At 39.2% G+C, this 22624-nt stretch overlaps 1 protein-coding gene and 2 long non-coding RNA genes across 34 annotated transcripts in view; 1 reads left to right on the plus strand and 2 right to left on the minus strand.

The window, feature by feature from the left end:
- The window catches only part of shank3a (SH3 and multiple ankyrin repeat domains 3a), a 651448-nt gene that overhangs the window by 464467 nt on the left and 164357 nt on the right, over window positions 1-22624 (minus strand). For all 30 annotated transcript variants that reach the window (XR_011348059.1, XR_011348061.1, XR_011348060.1 and 27 more), the window contains one exon: window positions 9025-9271. Coding sequence is in view for 27 of the 30 variants with exons in the window: in XM_069908797.1 (XP_069764898.1) it covers window positions 9025-9271 (247 nt within the window). In the remaining 3 variants the exon portion in view is untranslated. The remainder of the gene's footprint in view (window positions 1-9024; window positions 9272-22624) is intronic.
- Window positions 1-22624, plus strand: part of LOC138748500 (uncharacterized) — a 78077-nt gene that overhangs the window by 28112 nt on the left and 27341 nt on the right. The window lies entirely within an intron of this gene.
- LOC138748499 (uncharacterized) lies at window positions 5883-9010 on the minus strand. Its single transcript, XR_011348077.1, has 2 exons — window positions 8069-9010; window positions 5883-6201 (listed from the first exon to the last, which is right to left on the minus strand). It is a non-coding gene; the product is annotated as an uncharacterized lncRNA (long non-coding RNA).

The raw sequence follows: 22624 nt of genomic DNA on the forward strand, positions 1-22624 counted from the left end.
TTCATAAACATCCATGATTCTGCATAAATTTTACAATGTGCCATTACAAATCTTCTAGCTTGATTGGTAAATGTCTCTTCTATTATTATTGGTATATTTTTATTAATTAAAATCATTACACCTCTTGCTTTTGATCCAAATAAAGACTATATTACTTGTCCCATCCAAACTCTTTTTAATTTTGCATGTTCCAATTTGGAAAGATGTACTTCTTGTAAAAATACTACATCTGCCTTTAATTTTTTTTTAAAAAGGTGTGCCCCAAGACCAGTTTTCTTTTCACTCTCTTGTTAATTCCATTAACATTAAGACCAATGAATTTTAAAGTTCTATCCATATTCTTCTTTAAAACAATATTTTTTAACAATAAAATCTCTTTGACTCTTTAAATAGTAAAGTGACGCTTCTTCTTTAAGAAAAACACAATGTCCCTGCCCTGACAGTGGAAAGCCCTGAAGGCCCATGAAAACAGCCCGCAGAATCTCTCAAGAAAGAAGAACCCCTCCCTTTCCATCCTCTCCAGGAGCCATTCTCCCCCTTATACCCAGTCCCCACCCTACTACCACTTTTCCCAGATATATATTTTTTTTACTGAGCTCTCCGTAAACATTTTTATGCACATTACTTTTAAAAAATAAATGCAAGACTGTTTAACAAAAATAAAAATACAACTTTACTACTTTTACTTAGTTCTATTATAAATATTTTCACAATGCTCTCCCTCAGCAACCTTAATCTCTTTTACAACCTTTGCAGAAAGTCTTCCACCTCATTCACGGTTTCAAGATCTGTCTTACTGAATCCACCATGGAAGTACAGTACAACTCCCAATTATCCCAAATGATTTGAACCGGACCTATTATGGACGACTGAATTTTTCGGATAACTGGTCAATTTTTTTTAAAAACAGTCCAGCAGCAACAGCAAAACACTTGTATCAGTGTTTAAACAACAACAAACTACAAGAGAAGGTTTTTTAAGCATTAAAATAATGTTTAATTCTAACCATATTACCATTTACAGCCCAGAACAGGCCAGTTCGGCCCTACTAGTCCATGCCGTAACAAATCCCCACCCTCCTAGTCCCACTGACTAGCACCCGGTCCATACCCCTCCAGTCCTCTCCTCTCCATGTAACTATCCAGTCTTTCCTTAAATGTAACCAATGATCCCGCCTCAACCACATCTGCCGGAAGCTCATTCCACATCCCTACCATCCTTTGCGTAAAGAAATTTCCCCTCATGTTCCCCTTATAATTTTCCTCCTTCAATCTTAAACCATGCCCTCTAGTTTGAATCTCCCCCACTCTTAATTGAAAAAGCCTATCCACATTTACTCTGTCTGTCCCTTTTAAAATCTTAAACACCTCTATCAAGTCCCCCCTCAATCTTCTACGCTCCAGAGAAAAAAAGCCCTAGTCTGCACCATCTTTCCCTGTAACTCAAAACTTGAAATCCTGTCAACATTCTCGTGAACCTTCTCTGCACTCTCTCTATTTTGTTTATATCTTTCCTATAATTTGGTGACCAAAACTGTACACAGTACTCCAAATTTGGCCTCACCAATGCCTTGTACAATTTCATCATAACCTCCCTACTCTTGAATTCAATACTCCGATTTATGAAGGCCAACATTCCAAATGCCTTCTTCACCACGCCATCTACCTGAGTATCAGCCTTGAGGGTACTATTTACCATCACTCCTAAATCACTTTGTTGCTCTGCACATCTCAATAGCCTACCATTTAATGCATATGACCTATTTAGATTTGCCTTTCCAAAATGTAACACCTCACACTAATCTGTATTAAATTCCATCAGCCATTTCTCAGCCCACACCTCCAGACTTCCTAAATCACCTTTTAATCTACGGTAACCAAAAAAGAATGCTGGCCACTGCTGATCCTTGATATGTCCCTAGTGCCATCCCCGATCACCAAAACCTCCCAACTACCACCGCCGATTACTGAGACCTCCCACTATCACCACTGATCCCCCGGGAGACTTCCCAGGCTGTAGAACACTCACTGGCAAGTCAGTAGCCTCCCTGTCTCCCTGTGGGCTCATTCTGACAGGGGCTGCTCCAGCTTCGCATCCTGGTTCTTGATGTTGGAGCCCGACACAGGCCCAGTCTTCACCTGTGCACACTGCCCCTCCCGACCACTGCTGCCGATCACCGAGACCTCCCCATCAAGATCCTGCTCATGCCCGGGTGCCCATAGTCCCCACTCCTGCCCGGGAGGCTTTCCTTTTTTTTTAAACATTTTTTTTATTAGTTTAAAACCACACAATAAAGCACATAATTAAAGATAATTCAAAATAATACAAATACATGTGGCATATAAAAAAGAAAAATATGAACACCCCCCCCCACCCATATACCACCCCTCCCTCTCCTCTATCCCCCTACAAAGAAGAGAAAAAGAGAAGGAACGGGACAAGATACCCTCAACAGGCGTGTCTATTACTTTAGAGGCCGCTCTCCTTGATGACGCCAAGATAAGGGATTCTTCCAACCACTTGCGGCTGGGAGATAGTGGCATGCAGTTTGAGAGGAAAGTCAATAGGGGTAGGTAAGAAAGAAATGGAGTGAGAGAGGGAGGGAGTTTCTTGAAACGAGGACAATTGTTGTTCTAATTTCATGTTGGGTGAATTTTTTTTTCCAACCTGTGAGGTCAGTTCGGATCCCAAAAAAAAAAATTCAGGTAACTGAGGATTTCTGATTGTTTCAGATATCCTCATTTATCCAAAAATTTTCACAGGCGAACAGATGTCATTTCTGGGTCCAAAGTTTTTTTGGATAAATGACGATTTCAGATAATCCAATTTTGGATAATCTGAATTGTACTGTATATGCTATCTCACGACGCAACATTACTGCTAGGTTAGAGCTCTGATTGGTGGTATTAAGTACTTCAACCAAGCCAGTTGTGTTGATCAAAAGCTGATCTCTTTGAGTTACCATCTTTTGGATTCAGTTTTAAACCATGACGCTGATGGATTATAGAAATCCTTAGAAAACATTGACAGAATAAGAAAGTTCTTCAGGGAACCCAACCAATATGTTTCATCAAGCAACCTCAATGAAAACAGACTGAGCAATAATCTCACTTTGTTCTTGTACTTTGCAGTGAACATACTGGTTTGCTCAAAGATCAACAGTGACTGCAGATAATATCCAATGAGCTTATGAGCTCAGTTTTAACCACTCGTAAATTGTGCAGATCATAGAATATTAATATTTCTTTGAAAGAATGTTTTATCTGATTAATTCTCCATGGTTGGGATGCTCAAAGATATTCACAGACAAACTAGAATAGAATGACATCATAAAAGGCTTAAAAGTGGAACATTCACCTCCATTGTGTGCCTCCTTTCTTCATATAAGACCACATGACATAGAAACAGAAATAGGCTGTTCAGTCATTGCATCTGCCCCACCATTTAATCGTGAGCTGATTCTTTTTCCCACTCAACCTTCTGCCCATAAACTTTGATACCTGGTTTATCAAGAACCTATCAATCTCTGCCTTAAATACATCAAATGACCTGGCCTCCACAATCACCTGTGGCAACAAATTGCACCGATTTATCACCCTGTGGCGAAAGAAATTCCTTGGCATCTCTGTTCTAAGCCCTTTTATCCTGAAGTTATGCCTTTCTGGCCCAGACTCTTCCACCATAGTAAACAACCTTTCTGCATCTACTCTGTCCATGCCTTTCAACATTTGAAATGTTTTAGTGAGATCCCCCACATTTTCCTAAATTCCAACAAGTCCAGGCCAAGAACTGTCAAATGCTCCTCATATGATAACCCTTTTATTACCGGAATCATCCTTGCAACTCACCTCTCCAGTATCAGCACATCCGTTCTTAAATGAGCAGTCCAAAACTCCTCATGATACTTTAAGTGAGGTTTCACCAGGGCCTTATAAAGCTTCAATATCATATTCCTGCTCATATTCTATTCCTTTTGAGATGTATGCCAGCATTGCATTTGCCTTTTTCATCATCGACTCACCATGCAAGTTTTCCTAGGTCCTAGGTCTCTTTGCATCCAGGTATTTTCAATTTTCTTCCCATTTAAAAAAGTTTTCCCATTTATTTATTTTCCTTCTGAAATTCATTACTATATACTTTCTGACAATGTATTTCATTTACCATTTCTCAGCTCATTCTCCTCATCTGTCTTTGTCCAGCAGTCTTCCTGTTTCCTCAATCATCTCTGCTCCTCCACCTACCTTATATCATCTGCAAACCTGGCTGCAGAGTCATTAATTCCATAATCCAAATTATTAATCTCCACATAAAAAGAGAATCAGAATATAATCCTTGTATTCCGATTCTCTGCTTCCTGCCAATCAGCCAATGTTCTACCCATGCTAGTATATTTCCTGTTAATCCATGGGCTCATATCTTGTTAAAAAGCCTCATATGCACCACCTTGTCAAAGTACTTCTGAAAATTCAAATACACAACTCCTTTATCCAACTATGGTTGGATGCAGAGATCCAGGCCTTTTTCAGAGCTCATGATGCTGCCATCAGGACACGGTGTAGGATGGCACTAAGATCAGTCAGTGCTGAACTCTCCCATGCAATCTGGAAGGCAAAGCGTGGGTTTGCCACAGAAAATCCACAGACAGCTGTGCGACACATGTGGCAAGGGATCAAGACTATTATGGATCACAAGTCAACCATGCGAATTAAGGACAATGACACCTCCTTTCCAAACAGACTGAACACCTTCTATGCATGGTTTGATGAGAAGAACGGGATGATGCCAAAGAAAGGTCCATGCCCCCTGATGAACTGGCCCCTTGCACAGCTGCAGCTGAGGTGAAGAGAACCCTATCTAAGGTAAACCTACATAAGGCAGAGGGACCAGATAAGATACTTAGTTGGGTACTGAAGGACTTCACAGACCAATTAAGGGAATTCTTCATTGATATCTTCAAAACCTCATTGCACCTCAGTCCATCGTTCCCATAGGGTTCAGACAGCCACCATCATCCCGGTACCCCAAGAGGGCAACAATAACAGACTTCAATGTCTACTACCCTGTGGCAGTGAGCTCCACATCAGATGACAATAAACTTGACTAGCCTGCTTCTCACTTCTTCAAAGAATTCCAATAGGTTTGTTAAGTAAGACTTTCCCTTGAGAAAACCATATAGGTTTTGGCCTATCATGTCATGTGCCTCTAAATACTCTATATCCTCATCCTTGACGATCGACTCCAACGTCTTCTTAACCACTGATGTCAGGCTAAACAGTCTATAATTTATTTTCTGCTGCCTGAATACTGAACTAATCAAGGAGGAATAAAAACAAACATTTCTGGAAACAGTCAGTAAATCAGGCAAATCATGAAAAATGAAATGGATTTAACATTTCAGATCAATGACCCTTTGTCAGAACTGAGAAAACAAATAAACATCTTAATTCAAAATTGTCAAAAGGGTGGGGTTGGAATGGATTGGACAAGGGGAAAATCTCCAATAAGATGAGACAGGGCTGTTGGGATTGATATGTTACTGAGAATAAGAAGAGAAACAAGAAACATGTAAAAGATGTGAATTGCAGGGTATAGATAGAGGGAATGTCCAGAAGATAAGACAGTGTAAAGAGTCTCAAAGTGGAGGCAACCTTGGGCTCACCCTATCAGAGATATTATATTCCCTTTTTCCATTTCCAACTGACTGCCACTCTCTCTACAACTTAAAACTAATTTGTTTTCACTCCTTTCCAGTTTTAATAGCCTTCAACCTGAAATGTTAATTGTTTCTCTTTCCACACAGATGCTGTTTATCCACTGAGTATTTCCAGAAATGTCTGTTTTTATTTTGGATTTCCAGAATTTGAATTTTTGATTCTCATAAATTAATCAGTTTAATTATTTTATTTTAAATAAATAAATCAATGCATAAAGAATCTCCATGGATATACTTCATTTAACATTGGTGATACTACACTTTGGATCATCTACATCAAGATGGATCCTTGATGGCTCAGCTGGTAAATGAAATATTGAACCCAAACAGTATTCAAATTCCACCTCAACAAGATGTGAAATTAAATTCAAGATATCTGTAGAGGGCAGAAATGCTCTTTTGTCATAATCTGTGTGTCTACAACATGCGCGCACGCGCGCACACATTGCATCTTTGGGTGCCTTTAATTAACAAAGATCATCTTCTCCCTGAAAAAAAAAGAGAACAGGTTTTGATATCTACAGATAGTTACACCTTTAGTGGCTCAAGTATTATCCAAGGCCATAATTGACTTTGGTGAGGCCTTCCATAGTTAAAAAGACTGACTACACCCTAGAAGGAAAATAGCTGTCTGGAGAACAACCAATTTCTGAGGCTCTGAACCTTATCTTCTGGAAATAAATAGAAAGGTATATGGGAAAAATAGTTTCCATCAAGTTTGGGATCTATTTGATGATAGTTATTCATATATTATACAATACTCCTGATGGAATATTAGCAATCAGCAGAATCATGTCATCTTCTTGCTGTTTCACCCAAGACTAGATGAAGCATGGCATGGTATAGGTGCAGATTAGAGTTCTCTTTACATCATCCAATATGTTCTTCCAGCTGAATTGAACTTCAGGTTAGAAACATCAACAACAATTTGCATTTATATCACACTTTTAACAGAGTAGAATGCCAAGGCATTACAAAGAAGCATTCCAACAAATATTTGGCATCATACCACACATTAAGACACATGACTAAAAGCCAAGTTAAAGGAGTAGATTTTAAGGTGCAGTGTAATGATCGAGTGAACACAACTAAAAATGACAGTTTTTCAATTATTAAAATGCAAGGAGCAAAAGAGGCACAGGATTAAAGGGGCACAGAGCTGGGAGATTGTATTTCCTTACAGAATTAAAGACAGGGCTATGAAGTATCAAAAAGCAATGGCGAGAAGTATTATTAAGCGGTCCCTAAAAATGGCCCATGCCCCTCAAAGTAAGCATGGTTGAAACCTGTTGGGAGTTAGGGTGAACAATAATTAGAATCATATCATTTTGCTAGGGGGTGACAGATGAACTGAAGAATATTTTAATAGTCAAGGTTAGAGGGAACAAATATTACAGGTTAGCTAAATCCACATTATTCATTCTCACGTACAAGGTACGCCACTTAAAGGTGCAGAGTCCTTCAATACCAGCTTATCAGTTTCATGGAAAACAAAAAAAAATAAAATAAAATGGTGGAAATACTCATCAAGTCAGGCCACATCTGTATGAAGTTAACATTTCAGATCAGCACATCTGACCAAGGATTAGCAATCTGAAACTTTTACTGTTTCATTTCCACTGATGTGGCCTGACCTACAAAGTATTTCCAGCATTTTCTGCTGTTTGTTTTAGCTCATCAGCATCTGATTTAATTTTAATTTTCACTTTCTGATTAATTATCTGGGTGGTGAGGGTGGAATCTAACTGTTTGCATTTTCCAGAGCACAAAAGAATTCTTCACATTACACTTCCCATTTCTCTTTCCTTTCAATTCATTTGTCCTTCATTTAAACACTTTGTCTCAGTATGATTAGCCTATATTGTGCTGAAGGTGTTAGGCCAATTTTTTTTTTAAACTCTAAAAATAGCTATCAGTGCAATTTTATCATTTCTTTACTCATATAACATAGCAACACATTGTCTATAGTATACAGTCTTAACATAGTACAAAATCTTTTACAGGAAACACAAAATTTTAATCATAGAAGGTTGGGAATCAAAGATAAGTCTTGAAGAGCATCGTGAAATGAGTGAGAGATGGAGAGGACTAAACACAAAAAAGTTTTGGGTCATCCTACTGAAGTCACAATTGCCAGTGGTGGGGAATAAAAGTGGGCATACAAACAAGAGGTTAGAACTGGAAAAACTGAGATTTGGAGGAGAGTTTTAGACCAGTGAAAATTACAGAGATAGACAAATAATGCCTGCCATGGAAAGCATTGGAAAAAAAAAGTTTAGTTACAGCCCTGTCCGACTGGGAGCTAATGGTCACTCTTGTCATTGGCCAACAATGTTTATATGAATTCAAGCTTACATTTTGAAGATGTCCAGAGAGACATTTTCCAGAGTCAGATTTAGAATGGACAAGAGTTAGACCAATTAGAAGTATATATGATTGAAATAAAGAATCCAATGACAACAACATTCCATCCCTCAATAATAGATCATTGTCTTTCTGGGTCAGAACTGTAGTGTGTAAAACAATTCTAAACAGCGGTGTTAGACCCTATTGCTATCTTCACCTATCAGAACTAATCGATAAAGTGGTCAAAGCAGATAAATAAATTACTGGCAGATGATACATGGGCAACTGTGGTGTCAGTCCTCACTTTTCAGTCCTAAATAAGATATGAAGAATGATTGAAGTAATTGTGATAAAGTGAAATGTAATACTCCATCAATGTGCTTTAAAAAGGTTTTTATATTGAGGTTTAACATGCATCTCCCTCACAATACCATGCTGGAATTATCCTGACATTGCATCCATCAAGGGTTCTAACATTCTCCTCCTGATGTCACATCACGTGCAAACTTGCTATCCAACCAAGGAATTACAAACTTGAAGCTGCATCCCTGCCTGGGTGCACATACAGTGTCACAAGAACATGAATCCAGCCTCCCCAGACCAAGCACAGCCCCAAGATACTGTCAGGATTTCAGTCTGCAGCAAATTGTTCATTAAAAATTACTCTTTCAAAACGATGCATTCGTGATATCCTTCCCCGTGATCCCCATCTCTCTACTCTCTGCACACCATTGCTCCCAACACCTTATCATGCCCTCTGTGGGCCCAACACAGGTGTATTCCACACAATGCTATATTCTATTAGAATGAAATCCAGCAAGCTGAGGGTTAAACTCCGGTCTCTAGTTCAATGAACACATCGCACTCTGAAGGTAGCAAGTGGAATAAGACCCACCCCTTTCGACGAAGATAACTGCATCTGTCCATTTCATGGGAAATTGTACATCGAAATCACACATACTGACCGTTTGCTCCAAGTCTGGCACCCCAATGCGAATTATTAGAGTGCTCGGCGCAGGGTTGTCCATTTGGTGACCGGTTTTGGCTGCAGTACTTGTCCTGATGGTGTGGTAGATGGTGTCCTCTCTGGTGAAACTCTCCTCCTCTTCACCCTCGCTGCAGTTGCAAGTGTTCTGCTGCTGCTCCTCCTCATGTTTCCTGGATGTCGGACTGAGAGGCATGCTCCGTGCACTCACCATCGACATCACATCACTGGGGGGAGACAGTGAGAAAAAAAAACTCAAACCTTTTGGAAACCCGCGCACACAAACACACCCCGACCTTCGGCTGCCCCTGATCGGGACCGCGAGGACTTGATCGATCGATCGATACAATTTCAAGCACACGCTTGTCTCGAAGCAGAGACCGGATCACAGCGTATCAATAACTTGTGTTCCTAGAGTCCTTGCAGCGTGGGAACCCAAGGGTCGGGGGTGAGCGATGAGCGAACGAAATGAGAGAGGAACAGGGGGTTGCCCGGTCATTTCAATGGACCCGTTCTTGCAGGGGCCTTGAGCGGTTGATGGGGGCGAATATTTGCACACGTGGACATGACCTTCGCTTCGATGATAATGGGGAGGCTTTTGCTCGCTTCGGGAGTTTTAGACAATCGCTTCAGGCAAGCGATCAAACGCTGGTTCCCGTTTTGTGAAGCATTAGGAAGGAAGAATTAAAGCTCGAGCAGAGCTCGAAAGAGAATTCCAGTGCTCAGCTACCAGTGGATTAAAATAATCGGAGATGCGCAAGGAACAGGCACTATTGGAAATATTAGATATGTCTCAATATCAGAAGGTTGGAGGGGTTTAAAGTGACAGGGAGAACTGGGTACATAAATAAATGTGAACATATTTCAAATATTATACGACTTAAATGTTATCCCATTATATCCATGTAAATAATATTGCAATTTTTAATTGGAGAGTTAAAGATTAAGAATTATAATATGCATGTTTACAGTTTGTAAAAGCACATACCACATATAGAAACATTGAATAGTACAGGACAGAAGACAGTTGAAGCCAGCTCTTGGAAAGACAGAACCAACTCGTTCCTTCCCTACAATTTCCTTCTTTTGAAGGGTTTACTCCATTCCTTTTTTCACCTTCCTACCTTTCAGTTCTTGGGAGTCACTATCTTGGAGTATCTTTCCTGGACCCAACTCACTAACAGCATTGTGAAGAAAACATCTCAGCACCTCTACTTCCTCAGGAGTTTGTGGAGACCAGAAACCATGGAAAATTTCTACAGAGTGGAAAGCGTGCTGACCAGCTGCATCATGGTCTGGTATGGGGACACCAATACCCCCGAGCATAGAGCCCTCCAAAAGGTAGTGGGCACAGCCTAGGACATTACAAGAAAAACCCTCCCAACTATCGATAACATCTATCGAGAATGCTGCCATCAGAAATCAATGCGGCAACAATCTCCAAGGATCCACACCAGCCACCACACACTCTGTTCTCGCTGCTGCCATCAGGAAAGAGGTATAGGTGCCACAAGACTCACATCACCAGGTTCAGAAACAGCTGCTACCTCTCCATTATCAGACTCCTCAACAACAAACTCAATCAGGGACTCATTTAAGGACTTTTACTTGTGCCCTTTATTGTTTTTTTTTAAATTCTCTCTATATTGCACAGTTACTTTGTTTCCATTTGTGTATCTGTTTATAGTTCTTTATTTGTTTACATGTATACACTGTGTACAGTTTTTTTTTGCACTACCAATAAGTGGTAATTCTGCCACACCCACAGAAAAAGAATCTCAAGGTTGTATGTGATATGTCCTGTATATACTCTGACAATAAATCTGAAATCAGGATTGGAACTTACATTATTCCATTAATTAAATAAAATATTAGCTGATGCTGCCTGTGATTTTTTTTTTGCTAATCACCTTGAATGGCATTCTCTGTAATTGGCTCATTATATAAATTTCTTCCCACTTACTTGATCAACCAACTTTCCTTGATATTGAACAGCTCTGTCAAATCTTCTCTTTCTCTGCTCCAATCTCTCCTCATAAAGTGCATTCACCTGATACCAATATTGGAAACAATCTTTGTATCTTCTTCTTGACTCTAATCTCCTTTAATGAGCAGCCAAGAGATGGCACAGTACACCAACTAAACAGTAACCAGTATTTATAAAGTTCTAACCATTTTACTTTGCTCCTGTTCCCACTTTTAAATTGTATATTTTTTACTGCTTCCTTATTCCCCCTTCCAATGTTTTTCAGCATTAAATTTTACTATGTTTCTGCCCATTATTAAAGAACACATGAAGAAGAGCAGCAGTAGGCCATGTGGGCCCGAGCTTACTTAAACACCCAACAAAATAATGATGGGTTTTTGTTTCACCTTTTCTTCTCCCATCACTGAATCCTTGATTATCCTGGTTGCCAAAAATGTATAAATCCCAGACTTGAGTATATTTAATGATTGAATATCTTAATCCCTCTGGGACTCAGAATTCCAAAAATACATGTGAAGAAATCTTTACTGATCTAATTCCTAATTGGTCAACACAATTTATCCCCTAGTATATCTGATATTATCTGAATTGCCCCTATTTCAACTCTCTTTATTTCATTTGTAATCCTCTTCTGTTTACTATTGTTCTATGTTATGAACCATCTGCAAACTTTGAAATTGATCTATAATTCCAAGTCCAGGTAATGCATCAAAAGAGCAGTGGGCTTTTCACAGAGCTTTGGAGCATAGCTGTGCAAACCTATGGAACGTGTGATAAAACATGCAACAACACCCTTTGCTTCTTGATTCATCAATTTCTAATCGACATTGCCATATGCTCTTTGATCGTTTGATCTGAAATGTTATTGAGATCTAGCATGAGACATTTCATCAAACACTGTTTCAAAGTCCATAAGTCAATCAAATGCAATACCAAAACTTACTTTCCATAAATAAAAATAGATAGACACACCAACATCTCCACCAGCATATTCAAATGTAAATAAATCACATAGATATGAATGTGTAGGCACATAAATATACATGTACACCTTATTTATATGTTTAAACAATATATGGTTACTGGATCTGATTATTTTTGAAGCAAGATAATTTACAGAGATAGTTGCATTTTGGAAAAAAAAGGATATTTTGTCTAGAAGTAGTGGATTTCTTCTATGTACTCACAATCACAAAACTATACGTGTTCATTGTACACTTGCTTGTTCTACACTGTAAATCACCCATATTAGTGATGCCAGCTTCTCTTGAGCCACTATACCCCTTCCTTATAAATTGGTGTAACTAATATTCGAATAAGGGTTGATGATATTATGTCAAATACTGGAAGACATGCATTTAAGGAATCTCTATGTTGATGCAATCACGAAGAAGGCTCGCCAGCAGCTAGATTTTGTGAGGAGTTTGAGGAGATTTGTTATGTCACCGAAGACTCTTGAAAACTTCTACAGGTGTACCGTGGAGAGTATTCTGGCTGGTTGCATTATTGACTAATATGAAGGTGCCAAATCTCAGGCAAGAAAAAACTCCAGAGGGTTGTTAACTTGGCCTGTGACATCACAGGCACCAAACTTACTCCATCAAGGACATCTACATGAGGCAGTGTTGTTTACTTCAATTTAGTAGACCTGTGACAAAGTGCCACCTAAGAAGTGGAATAAACTATGACCTCAGGCAATGAAGCCCTGTCCTGGGACTTCTAGGATACTTTGAAATTAGTATTTTTTAATTTAAAATCAAAATTATTTTAGATGGACAAATAGATAAGAAGATATGTGATTGGCTTAGAGCTAAAGAGCCTGATGGGATATGCATTTGGCTGCCTACTCAATAGGATCCAGATCTGCCACTGTGGCATTAGGCATCCAGTGGAGCACACTCTGGTCCATTAAGAGGCATACTATGGTAACTACTAAACAATTGATTATCCTTCTATCTTTCAGGTTGATAATCTTCAATCAGAACATTGCAATAAAAGGTCATTAGACTTAACATTAACTTTGCTTCTCTTTCTGCAAATGTTGTTCAGTTTGCTGAATTTATGTAACATTTTCTGATTACCGTTTATCTCAGCGCATAAGACAGTATTTGAACCTTTAAAATATCTCCCCAAGACCAAGAGTTATCTTGTACACCAAGTATAAAATCTAAACCTTAAAAATAATAATGTATTATAAACCTGTCCAACATACCTTAAAATAACAGCACAGCAAACAAAGCTAACAGCATACACAAGTCGCCATTTGCAACAGCTGACGAACAGCAAAGATTCAGCACTCCCCCGTGGGGTCATTCTGCCGATGGTGGTTTATTTTAAAATATGCAAATAAAATTAAATTTAAAACTTTACAAGATAATTTGTTTTTGAAATATTGTGACAGCATCACTCCACTGGTCAGAAGGATGGTTGGTAAAGGACTATTGGGGCAGTAAGCTCTCAGCGGTAATTGCCATTTGGGTGTAGTCTTATACAGCGATTATAGCTCAAAACCTACATTTTAAGTGGAAATTCTGGTTATTGTCTTATACATATAACATATATGGTATTTCACATTCCCAGCATTTATAGCCTTAGGCTCTCTTGACCTTTGGTTTTTCCTGGTTTTACTTGCATACTTTGACATCCTGAGGCATGCAAGATTTGGAAATCCAATCTGTGCTCTTTATATTTGTTTATCGTGCCTTTGAAGCCTTCTATTGCTCTAAATATGATTTATCTAAATATGGCTAAAGAATCATGGAAAATCTGCAACAATTTTGATCTTAAACACTACTGCCCTTGAGACATTCAACAATTACAGATAACCAACCTTCCCTGTTTGTATCAGTGCAGGGAAAGGAATGACCACACTGATAGGGTTGTATTATAGACTGCCCAATGGTCAGAAAGAATTGGAGGAGCAAATCTGTAGAGAGATAGCAGAATATTGTGATGGTAGGGGGTTTTAACTTTGACTGGGACTCCCATACTGTGAAAAGGGCTGGATGGCTTAGAGTTTGTGAAATGTGTTCAGGAAAGTTTTCTAAATCAAGATATAGAGGTACTTGATCTCCTATTAGGGAACACGACAGGTCAGGTGACAGATGTATGTATAGGTGAACATTTTGGTTCTAGTGATCATAATGGATTGGTGGAGATAAAAACGAGAGCTCATAGCTGAAAGGGGAAAGATTTAGGGGGAACATTAAGAGGAAGTTCTTCACTCAGAGAGCGGTGGGAGTGTGGAAAGAGCTGCCATCTGATGTGGTGAATGCAGGCTCAATCTTAAGCTTTAAGAATAAATTGGATAAATACAAGGATGGGAGAGGTCTGGAGGGTTATGGAGTGGGAGCAGATCAGTGATACTAGTGGAATGATGGTCAGCACAGACTAGAAGGGGAAAATGGCTTGTTTTCTTTGCTGTAGCTTTCTATGGTTCTATGATTTTAAAGAAATTCCTCTACATCTCTGTTTTAAATGGGCACCCTTTGATCATGAAGTTGTACCCTCTTGCCCTAGGCACCCCTTCCATGGGAAACAACTTCGCCACATCTACTCAGTCCAGGCATTTCAACATTCAAAATGTTTCTATGAGGTCACCCCTCATTTTACTGAACTCCAAGGGGTCCAGTCCAAGAGCTATCAAATGTTCCTCTTATGCTAATCCCTTAATTCCAAGAATCATTCTTGTTGATCTTCTCTGTAACCTGTCCAATGCCAGCTCATCTTTTCTTAAATAAAGAAAAACTATTCCTTGCACTTCAAGTGAGGCTTCACCAGTGCCTTATTGAACCTCAATATTACATCCCTGGTCTTTATCCTATTCCTCCAGATAAAAATGCCAACATTGCATTTGCCTTCTTCCTCTTTTCTCTGGTCATATCCAATTAGCAACTTCTGGTTTTTGATATGGACACCACCCCCTCCCCCCCCCTCCAGTCTTTATTCACACACCTCCTGTTTTTTTTGCATATACCTTGAAGAAGGGGTGGCACGGTTGGCCAGCAATCAGGACCAGGGTTCAAATCCCGCAATATGTGTAAGGAGTTTGTATGTTCTCCCTGAGTCGGGGGCTCCGGTTTCCTCCCACTGTTTGAAACATACTGGGTGTGTAGGTTAATTGGGTGTAAATTGGGCAGCATGGACTCATGGGCCAAAATGTTTCCGTGCTCTATGACAAAATTTTTTAAAGTTTCAGGGCTCAGGCTCAAAATGTCAGTAACTTATCTTTATTGGATGCTGCAAGACGGCTGTATTCGTCCAGGATTTCTACGCTAACCGTGGCCTGAAAGTGGAGATTTGAAGTGTGGGTCTTAATTTGGGTGCAAGATCACTCAGTAAGAATGAAGTGCAAAACCCGATGTGGGTAAAAGGTGTGGAGGATGATGCCCAGGGTCTCTCTGAAAATATAATGTGGTATGAGGATCCCACATGGGAGTGAAGTATGGATATTTATGTGAGAATGTGAGGGTGACGTGGACTCTGTGTCAGTGTGAGGTGCAGATTATCTATGTGATATGGGGTTGTGGTAACCTTGTGAGATGACAAAATATTCTAGGCAAGGTTGGGATGTGCATTCTCTCTGCAAAGAAATATTGGAAATATATAGGAGAGTAGCTTTAGCAACATCTTTTCTCAGAGGGCAACTTTTGCCATTCCTTGCTGATCCCTGCTGAATCAGTTAATGGATCAAATGTGCAAGAGTGGACTCTGATAAACATTAAACATAATCATTTTCTCACAGAGTAATCTGCTTTGCAAAAACCTTGTACTTTGCATTTGATTAAGTCTGAATTCTCCAGGGAGTTTGGTAAAATATTGTCTCTCATTTGTATTCACATATCATCAATATTACATGAAGTTCAAGAATTCATGCGCATTTTATTCTAATCACCTGGAGTGTTGCAAATTAAGTTTATATTTATTTTTATGGTCTGTATGCTATGATGAACAAATATATGCTTAAATATTTTCTTTTCAAGGAAAAGTCTCTATTGAAGATTTTTGGATAAATGGGATTAAGCCTTTTAATTTCAAATTGTGCCCCAAGTTCAAATCCATTTGTACCTGCATGTTCAGATTTACAGCTGACACCTGTAAAATTCAAGGACCATTGTAAGATAGGCTGTAAAGTGTCCCACATACAGAGCAGCATATATATCCCATGCCAGAAGAGCTGCATTGGCGTAGAGTCTGGGTCACTGCCTGAAACTGCATGCATTTAGAAAAAAAAATGGTTTTCTCTTTGTCCCAAAATAGAAAAGTTTCTGAAAAAGAATATTTTGTTTTGATGATGTGTTGACAAGAATAAAAGTACAATTAGATTGGTCTTTTTCTAACTGACAACTCTGATTTCAACACTCACTTCTATGCTGTGGGGAAGGACCACAGTCTAGAGTCCTCCCATTACCAGGAAGGGCTGAGACTGGAAAAGTTCCTCAAACTACAGGGGGGGAAATGTCAAGGTGCCACAATGGTGATAATGGTGTAAATAGAATCGAATGTAACAATGTACATTGATGAAATTGTATGGATATAAAAGTACGGGTGGGGAAAGACTCTGAACGGTTTGCCTTTTAAAAATAATTTATAATAATTAAGTCTATTTTGGGTTAAATAATATCAGTTGTCACTGTGACAGAAATTGGTAGCATGTTGGCCTTCAGTTAAGCGTCAACCTACACTTCACTTCTTGTGACGTCCTGATTCACTCTGGTCACAAATATCTGAAAGTCGTGTTCAATCAGTCATGTCAATCAACTGAAGCAAGATGGGGCAATCAAGCCTCGCCCTTCCCCGCCCCATCCCAAAACCCAGGCAGCACCCAGATTTATTTCTTTAAAAGGGCCCTCATGCATTCTTCCATCTTTCAGACCAAATGATGCACTGTTTACTTGCACCACAGAAGCCAGAGAGAACAGAGCATCAACTACATAAGGATAAACATAATTGTTCACATTTTCTATTGATCCAACCTCACCTTCTCCCTACCCCTGCAATTGCTTCGATCCTTCAATCCCACCTTCTCACATTATTCCTCTACCATATCAGTTCATGCTTTCACACCCTGCAAAGTTAATGAAAATACACATTTGATGCATAGTCAACCTTACTATTTGCATCAGTAAACGAGCAATGAAAATATTGGGCCTCCATTATTTTAAACAACTGAGACAACATGAATGAAATTCTTCACTAATTTAAGATTAAGACCACCAACTGATTCTTTATTTTCTAATTTGTCATTGGTAAAGAGCGTTGACACCACATTGGACATCCTCAAAAATCACTCTGTAACAAGACTCGATTGACAATAATTGACACAATAAAATACAATAATAGACACCAAAGTCAAATTTGCTTAATAATAAACTGAATATTGCACATTCACATCTCTTATGTGGTACACCTCAAAGTATCACGGAATAATGCTCCATCAATGAAAAAACCTTTGTCAATCCCAGAATAATCCTGAAAATTATGATAACTTCATTGTATAATTGGAAAAAAGAACGTGAATAGATTTTCTTGACATTGTTTTAAGTTCTTTGATTCAATCTGTGCACCATTATGTACACAGCTTTATGGGGTAAGGCTATAACTTTGTTTGAGACAAGCCTCTAAATCACATCTCAGGAAAAAAGGGGAACAATTCTGTGCTAAAAATGTGTGCATTTCTTTGTCTTTTAAATAGTGCACAAATATCAAATAGAAATTGTCTCCAGGCTCTGTGGTCAGCATCACTTTTAACGACTCTTCAAAAATAATCTCATATGCAGCAGTTGTCCATCACCATGGACAAATTAGATTCAACTGTTATCATTATTAGTTTCTGTATTCAACAACCTGCTCTTTACAGCTCTATACAAGTAGCAGACAAGTTCCATTCAGAGTAAATCTCTCATCAAGAACCCATAGGTGCACTATCTTTATGCAATTATTAGAAGGACATGAAATAGATAAGTGGAGTGTCTAGTTGCATTAAGAGTCTATTCACTGGGCCAAATGGCCTTGTTTCATCTTGATTTTTACCATCTTCATTCTGATTGAACATTTAGTGTTGGGAATTAGGTTACTTCTGGATAATTCACAATGTATTCTACTCTATCTGGTTTGCGTTCACTCGTGGCGTCAACAAAATAAACATCTAATTTGAATAGAAAATCAAATAGATGAGTGAAGGTTAATCTTTTTGTACACGGAAAATATTTTGTCAGGCTATCTTACACTATGCCAGATGTGCAAACACAAAAGTTTACACAATCATGTTTTTTTTTCCCCCTGTGGTTAACAATTTACTGCCGGTGTAAAGTCAATGGTGACAGCACGACAATTAGACTGGAAAATTCACACCCTCAATAGATACTAAAAGATGATTTCAGAACTAGTGACCTGCTGAAGTTTGCACAGTGATGATTATAATACATTAGACACAGAAAATTCTGATAGAAATGAACACCAGAATCGGTCTCTCCCTTTCCAGCACTGTGTCCCTCAGTCATGACAAAGTTCAGTCTAACATTTCTCAACTAACTAACATTGTCTCTCTGTTCAAAGCCATTGACCTAGTTTCTCTGACAAAGCTTGATGCTTGGAAAAAATGTGATAATGTCACTACAACAGCCATCACTAAACCTAAATGTATGTGGGCTCAGATGCTGGGAAGCATTTAAGGATGCAATGAGTCTGCAAAGGGATATACCCAAGTTGGACCTGTGAAATAACCACCCAATGCAAGCTGAAAATAGTCCCATCGGTTGTAAAATAATGTCCAACTATGCTTTTTTTCTGTAAATAAATCTTGGAGCTGTCAAATGCACTTCAATCTTCATGCAGAAGCCATTTGTCAACAACACAAAGGTCCATTGTTTGGTCGTATCAAACTCCTGTCACTTCCTGTAAGAGGTGCCCCTGGCCCAGCAAAAGTCCTCTTAGATAAGAGCCTGGAGAAACTCCAAGCAGTTAAAATTAAGCAATCTAATTCTGTGTGACTGTAACAATTGAAAGCAAATGAACAAAAAGCAAGTAGGAGAAAAGAATAACAGTCAATATAAAAAAAATCTTCTGTAGGCAGATAAATGATTAAATACCAGTGAGAAAAGACTGAACTGATTTGGGGTAAAGAAGCTTATACACCAGTATCATCTTAGTGCTACCCTAAAGATTGGTCATTCATCACAGCATTGTTAGTCCTCTAGTCCAAATACTCACAGGTGAGTAACCCAAACAGGACTTGAGTTTTGTGTGGCAATGCTGGGAATTTTCCACTAAACCCCTGTGTCAGGAACCTGATGGGAATCTCTACCCTCAGACATTCCCCAGCAAAGAATTATTCCAGAGTGGTGTGAAAAGACTATCCATGAGGCCAGGTGTTAGGTGGGCCAGGGCGCGCAATTGACAGATACAAAGATTGTCCTCATTATATCCAGTTCAATGTGATGGAAGTTGCTGTCTCCCCGTCTCATCATTTGGCTGCACTGCTCTCCCAATGCCAGATATTTCCCTCTGGTAATAAGCTCATTGGACTGGGGTAATAAATTGGGCAGGCTAATAAATCGATGGTAAATTGCAGCTCCCATCACATCAAAGAGTTAAGTGATGAGAGTGGCTCTGGGTGGTGGGTCAACCCTAAGAGCTGTTGTCACTCTCCAAGCAAAGGATGGACAGCATGCAGCGCTGAGCCCTAACTGCACCTCTTCTCCTGAACCACCAGAAAGTAAACTCGACAGGCAGACAGTAGCTCAATAATGCATCATTTCGTACATAATGTTGTAATTATTTCTTTAGCACCATTTCCTTTGGCTTCTTGTTCCTCAGAACACATCCCAAGCACTAAGTGAGGTACCAGTAATAGTACATTTATGCTTCCCACTGATCTTGACCAAGGAAATGAATGCTGTCAAATCTTTATGTGAGAAAATATTGTCAAAATGGAGTTGCAAGAAAGGCTGGTTATTGTGAAAGGAAATAGGGACCCAAATCTGAAAATGATCCACTACAGTTTGCAGAAAGAATGGGAAGTGGTGAGAGAGAGCAGAACAAAGTTATGGTAATGTGTTAAACAGGAAGTCTGCAAACACTCTGTATTGCATTATCAAGGCAATGATTACTTTAAAAAATGGCATATGGAAAAATAAAAATATACCAAATTGAAAGTGAGGCAGATAGGAACATCTGTGGAGAGAATAAAAGAGTACAGTATTAAATACAATATTATGTTCTTCTATAACGTAGCCAGATGAAAGAGAAAAGTGGCTTCCAAGCTTACACAAGAAATCACTAGAGCAGCATAGGAGGCCCCAATGATTCCCGATGTAATCAGTGGGTTCACTGGAGTGAATTCAAAACAGTGAGAATCAGAATAGGATGGAGAATTAAAGTAGCAGGAGATTGGAAGCTCCAAGTCACCTTTGTGAACTCAACAGTGCTTAAATTGATATTTATTAGAGAATGATAAAATTATGACTTGTTTAGTTAAGGCAAATAGAAGGAAGCTGTTCCGATTATAAATGGTTCAAAGACATGAGGATACTGCTTATTATTTTGCACAATAGGTACCAGGGAATGAAAGCAAAACCTTTTTTTTTTAACTTGAGAGGCACTCTCAACACGGGTGTGAAACTCAAATGTCCATGATGACGTTGTTTGCAGGAAACATGTCCCAGTGCAGTCCCTCTTAGGTGGCATGGATCAGTTAGAGCAATAGTTGATCTTACTGAGGAGCATACGGGAAGGAGATGGTAACACTGTAGGTTCAGCCAAGAAAGACGGTTAGACAATACAAGCATTTCTTTTTCTAATAGATATACTTTTTTGATTATTGTTAGGAGGGACTACCTCTCAGGAAATACTGGATCCTTGGGCAAAGTATCAGAGTCAAGGATGTCTTGCAGCGGGTATAGAACATTCAGAAAAGGGAGAATGAGCAGCCAGTGATGTTACATGCTTCCATTTTTCAGTTCATTTTATTGTGTGGGACTGCCACTTTAAGAGAACTGATTTAACAAAGGCATGCAGGCTTTGGAGAGTGACTTTGCAGTAGGCTTTGAACAGCATGTTCCTAAATTGGATACATTTGCAGAGTTAGGAGAAAAGTCCTAGAAATCCCAGGTGCAGATACCATGTGACCAGCCAGCATATTGAAGAAGCAGTGTACAGCTTTGTTCAGGGGCCATTTTAAGGAGACAGCACAGGAGCAAACAGCTCTCTGAATAAGAAATACTGTGCTGGATTGGCCTCATATGTGGTTATAGACAATCTGTCTGATTTCCTCCTGTCTGTTATAGAGGAATGAGAAATACCACTCTGTGACCAAAAGAGTGAAGGTAATTTTTGTTTGACTCACCCTACACCAAAGAAGAGGTGAATTTTGGATGCCATATGTCTAAAAAGGACATTTCGCTGGAAGCACCTCAACAAGGGTTTCATGAGTTATAAACTTTCTGTCACCCCTAGTCTCTTTCACCCACTTCATGAACTGGTAATTTCATCTAAAACCTTTGTGACTCATCCATCTAAAGCCTGAGTGTTGCATCCATCTAACGCCTGCATGTCCCAAGTCTACGTGACAACACTGAAGATATGAAATTGAACTTTGAACTGCCTTTTGAGAATTGGGCCCTGAACTGTAGTGGCTTGGGATATTACACACACACACACACACACACACACACACACACCCACCCACACCAGTATATTTGCACATAGTTTTGGGTTAAGTTAGATAAGTTTAGATAGGGGTAGGTAAGTTTCAATCAGTGTAAATAAGCTAGGTAAGGTGTTATATCATTGTTAATTAATATTTTAAAATATTATTTTAGATATAATACTGTCTGGGTTAATTTCTATTGCTGCTATCTGGTACATAACAGTGGTCCATATTGGAATTGCCGGTATAGGTAAGAAGAAAAATGGGCTCCTACAAAGGGAATACAGGGTGTTAGGTAAAAAGATGAAAATTATGGCCTCCAGGATTGTAATCTTGAGATACTAATGAGTGTAGAAATAGGAAGATCTGGCAAATGAATGCATGGCTGAACAGCTAGTGCACATAGGAAGGCCTCAGGGGCATGGGTGACCTGTATATGAAGAACATGATGCACCTGAACTGAAAAGAATCAATATCTTTGCAGGGAAGTTTGATATTACTACTCAGGAACATTGAAAGTTGGATGGAACCCAAAATGACAGTGAAGCAATCCTGGAAACCTTATGCTCCTAAGCTTTACATTCCTGGATGTAGACATCTCCAGTGACTTGCCCTGGGCCACCCAGGTTGATGCAATGACCAAGAAAGTGCATCAGCACCCTTACTTCTCAGAACTTTGAGGAAATTTGGTGTGTTACCTACATCCCTTATATGGATGCACTATTAAAAAGATCCTGTCAAGATACATTACTGTATGGTACAGAAAATGCTCTGTGCAAGACCACAAAACTGTAGGAGTTTGTGAATACAGCTTAGGCTATCACACATATCCCCCCCCCCCCCTCCAATCTATGAATATGCTGGCTTGCCACAGCAGCCAACATAGTAAATCAAGCATCCCATTCTCACCACCCTCTTTTCATCCCCCTGCCATCAGGAAGAAGA

The sequence above is a fragment of the Narcine bancroftii genome, chromosome 13, assembly GCF_036971445.1.
Source record: "Narcine bancroftii isolate sNarBan1 chromosome 13, sNarBan1.hap1, whole genome shotgun sequence".
NCBI classification, from domain to species: domain Eukaryota; kingdom Metazoa; phylum Chordata; class Chondrichthyes; order Torpediniformes; family Narcinidae; genus Narcine; species Narcine bancroftii.